General features: G+C 49.0%; 1 protein-coding gene across 1 annotated transcript; it reads left to right on the top strand.

Moving 5' to 3' along the window:
* The first annotated feature begins 375 nt into the window (after positions 1-375).
* LOC138579988 (uncharacterized) lies at positions 376-1,140 on the top strand. The gene has a single exon (XM_069650217.1). The coding sequence runs from the start codon at positions 376-378 to the stop codon at positions 1,138-1,140; it is 765 nt and encodes a 254-aa protein (XP_069506318.1).
* The last annotated feature ends 2,611 nt before the right edge of the window (positions 1,141-3,751 follow it).

Raw genomic sequence — 3,751 nt, 5'->3', positions numbered from 1 at the left:
TAAACCATATGAGAGACAAACTTCTAAGAGAAGGGCCTCTTCAGTGGAGAGGAGTGTCTCCCCCTCTCACAAAAGTAAGAGGAAGGTGGAAATACCCCCTTTGGGCTCTGGGGATCACAAAAAACAGCATCCTGAAGAAAAAACAAACTCCAAAGGTAAGGAGGCGTTTTCAAAAAACCTGGTGGGGCAATCGTCCACGGATAAGCATCTCCGAGCGGCCATAGTGATAGAGGTCCATCGACGACCAAGCCGTCGACGAAACCCTTATCGGCCAAGACAATGACACTTTAAACCTCGTCATCGACGACCAAATCTTTGTCGTCGAAATCAGCCTCCACAAAACATTTGTCGACGAAGGCATCCCATCACTCGTCCATGCATTTCTCATCCACGAAGATCCCATCGACGGAGAAACACACTCAACCTTCGACGAAGCCATCGTCCACGAAGCCACCGTCCACGAAGTCATCATCGTCCTCAAAACCACTGTCGATGAAGCATACATCGGCGCCGTCGACGAAAAAGTCAATTCCTTCGTCCACGGAGAAAACAAAGCCGAAAACAGCCGCTGCAGATGCCACTGTTACACCAACTATTGAAAAAACGGTACCTCCTATATCAGTGACTCATGAACAAATAGGAGCACAACTCTCTCCTTTAGTAGAAATGACAGAACTCCCAGACATCATTCTTCAGCAGGACTTTTCAGCCACAGAATGTGTTGGGGGGCAACCTTGCCTCACCCCCAAGGAACACAGTCCTTCCTGGCAGCCAACTGTGGAGGAACCTGCCGATCCTTACGTTCCAGCTCTCATTGACTTGATGCAAAGGATCATTGACGAATTCAACAGACGTCAAGCAGAAAAGAATAAGTCATCCATACCAAAAGAGGTAACACCTCCACAGAGGAGCATCTCGCCAAGGCATAGCACACCTAGAGAGTCTCCTTCCAGGAGCAGGCCACAAAAAAGGGCACATTCATCTGAGCCTCCTCACAGATCCAGGAGCAGGATGCTCAGTGCTTCACTGACAAGGATCCCATCTTTAAGATCATCGCCTAGGCCAAGATCGCCTGTTCGAGATCCTACAATTGTGCCTTCAACCGCATCTGTCTCAGACTGGCAAGAAGATCCTTTCTGAGATTTTTCTGACCCCGAGGAAGAGGAGCTTACTCATGAGCCTGACACTCTCAGCGAATAGGAGGATTAAATAGTGGAAAAACCTAGAAAGAAAGATTCTCCAGGAGATTCTTCTCCACCAGATGATTTGGTATCATTTCATACCATTATCGTTAAAGCTGCAAACTTATTCAAGTTACAAGTCACATCTGAAGAGAAAAAGTCAGTGCTTAAGTACAGTATAGTCCTCAAGCACCCACAAAGGAATGTCCATACACTGTATTAGTTAAAACACAGTCTTTATATAATTAAGGTTCAAGGTTATATACACAATCACAATAACTCACTTTGTGCTCAGTAAATCTATAATGGCAAATATATACAGTTCTAAGTGGTACCACAATTATTATCAGATTTCATTAAAGTGCATCAACTGTACTCTGGTAAATTGTCACACAAATCACTTAATAAAGGTAACCAACAATAGACATAGGAGGAAAGCAGTTGGTTAGAACAATTGGCAGTATACTGGCCCCTACCACTAAACACGGTTCTGTGTGGAGATTCCCCCACCTGAGTAACCTGCAAAATAAAGATACACTACAAGTCCAGTCCATATATTGTTCAATAAGTCTTATTTCCTTCTATAATGTTTCTACCACTCCAATGTACCTGGAATAGCAGAGTTCGATGACAAGTCATCGACGGATCCTTCTTGAGCGGCTCCCTTTAAAGAAGGAGACACGGATCGTCAAGATCCCTTGAAGAAAGAGAACTCGGTGTCGAGGTGGCAGATTTGGTTCTAGCGGTGCTCGTCGACGACGGAGCGAAGACGTCCTGCAAGGAAGAGGCGTGCGGGGCACCTCGATGTCGATAGTTCAGGACCACAAAGAGTTTGTGAAGAACTGTTGCCCAGCAAGGGCGTCGAGTCATCCGGCATCTTTACTGTCATTGGGTGGCAGGAAACCCACCTGTGGATGCGCCTAGGCGCGTCAACGGCCTGGCCTTTTCCGGCGGCATAAGGCGGGCAGCGGTGCAGATGTGCGCATCCGTGAATCAAAAGTCTTAGGCAAAGGAGCGTTGCGGCTCCAGTCGTCGATGGCACGGCGTCAAGTGGTCCCCGCTTCCGGGTAACCCACCTTAGACGGGCCTCCAGCGGTTATAGCAAACCTCGAACCCTGGTCGACGACGGTGGACGGAATGTCCGGTACTTATCTTCATTCTCCTCGCGTTCCCTGTCTCTGGTCGGCAGACTGTCGAGGGTCTGACTTCCAGGGAGCTTCGGCAAAGGTTAGCAGTGCTCGATGGTCCCTCGGAGCACGGGAAGAGGGTGCCAAACCAGGTCCTCTCTTGGATCAGTATCGACGGCTCGGCGGCTTTCGGCGAAGGGAGACAGCAGTCAACCTTCTTCTTCAGGCTCGGCTTCGAGATTCAGCTTCAGTTTCAAGGTCAGTTTCAACTCTAGCTTCTGAATGATTTCTAGCAGTGAGAGGCCCCCAGATATACTAGTTGATCTCCCATTCATTCTGCTGGGTCACACTCAGGCAACCAATCACTCAGAAGGGCATTCAGCAGTCAGTCAGCCAATCAGGCATACAGTGCATTCAGGCCATACTCCTCCCTCTGACACTCACAACAAGGAATGTGTATTGAGACAAGTACCCAGCCATTCAACACTACACACTGCATTCATACAAGTTTCAGACAGGGCTGTCTCAGTCATTGTGTCAAACACCAGATACCAGACATCCACAACAAGAAGTGCATATTGGTCACACACTCCATTCACCCAGGTCCCACCCACAGGGTGTCCCCACAACATACAGTCACTGGGAAGGCTCCAGCCAGTCTGGCCTGGACCTCAGAACAACACCATATATGGAACTTCCACCCAACAGCCTGTCAGGGGGAAGGGACAGAGTCAGGGCTTCACAGGACTTTGGGAAAACAAGGTAACAGGCAATAGAAAGCAAGAAGCCACAGGGGCCATCTTGTTTCCTATCAGGAATCAACTGATTCCAATGGCAGGGCCTGGGTATCCCACAATGGAGGATACTCAGAGCACCTGTCAAATTCAGCATGGAGCTGCCCATACCCTGCTCTGTGGGCCACACACAGGTGCACAAAAACATACACTAGGGGCACAGGGTTGTACCCCCACCCATGGGTGCCATAAGGGTATCCCATGGTTCTAAACAGGAAGAGCTGCACTGCCAGGAGTCCCACATGGACTCGTGGGTAGAAAACAATACAGAACACAAATGAAAAAGGACTACAGGACAAGGACAGGGAGGCCCTGTCCCTCCAATGCATTTCCAGCATCACAGTCACCCCCCCCCAGACTGAGGTTAGGGTGCCTAATCTCCCACGGGATAGACACCCTCATCCAGAAGGTCAAGATACCTTCTTGGAAAGGCCATCTGCATTATCGTGACTCTTCCCTGGTCTATGCTCTATGGTGAATTCTAGCCCTTGCAGGCTAATGGACCACCTGAGCAGTTTCGGGTTCTCACCTTTCATCTGCATAAGCCACCTCAGGGACTTATGATCTGTTTGGACCTTGAAGGTAGACCCCGTAAGGTAGGGCCTAAAACGCCTAAGGCTCCAAACTGTACTGAAACATTCCTTTTCAA

Source organism: Ambystoma mexicanum, chromosome 3p (genome assembly GCF_040938575.1).
Source record: "Ambystoma mexicanum isolate Mex_15411 chromosome 3p, UKY_AmexF1_1, whole genome shotgun sequence".
Taxonomy (NCBI): Eukaryota; Metazoa; Chordata; class Amphibia; order Caudata; family Ambystomatidae; genus Ambystoma; species Ambystoma mexicanum.
The sequence above is the reverse complement of the archived record's forward strand: the minus strand, read 5'-3'. Positions and strand labels throughout refer to the sequence as shown.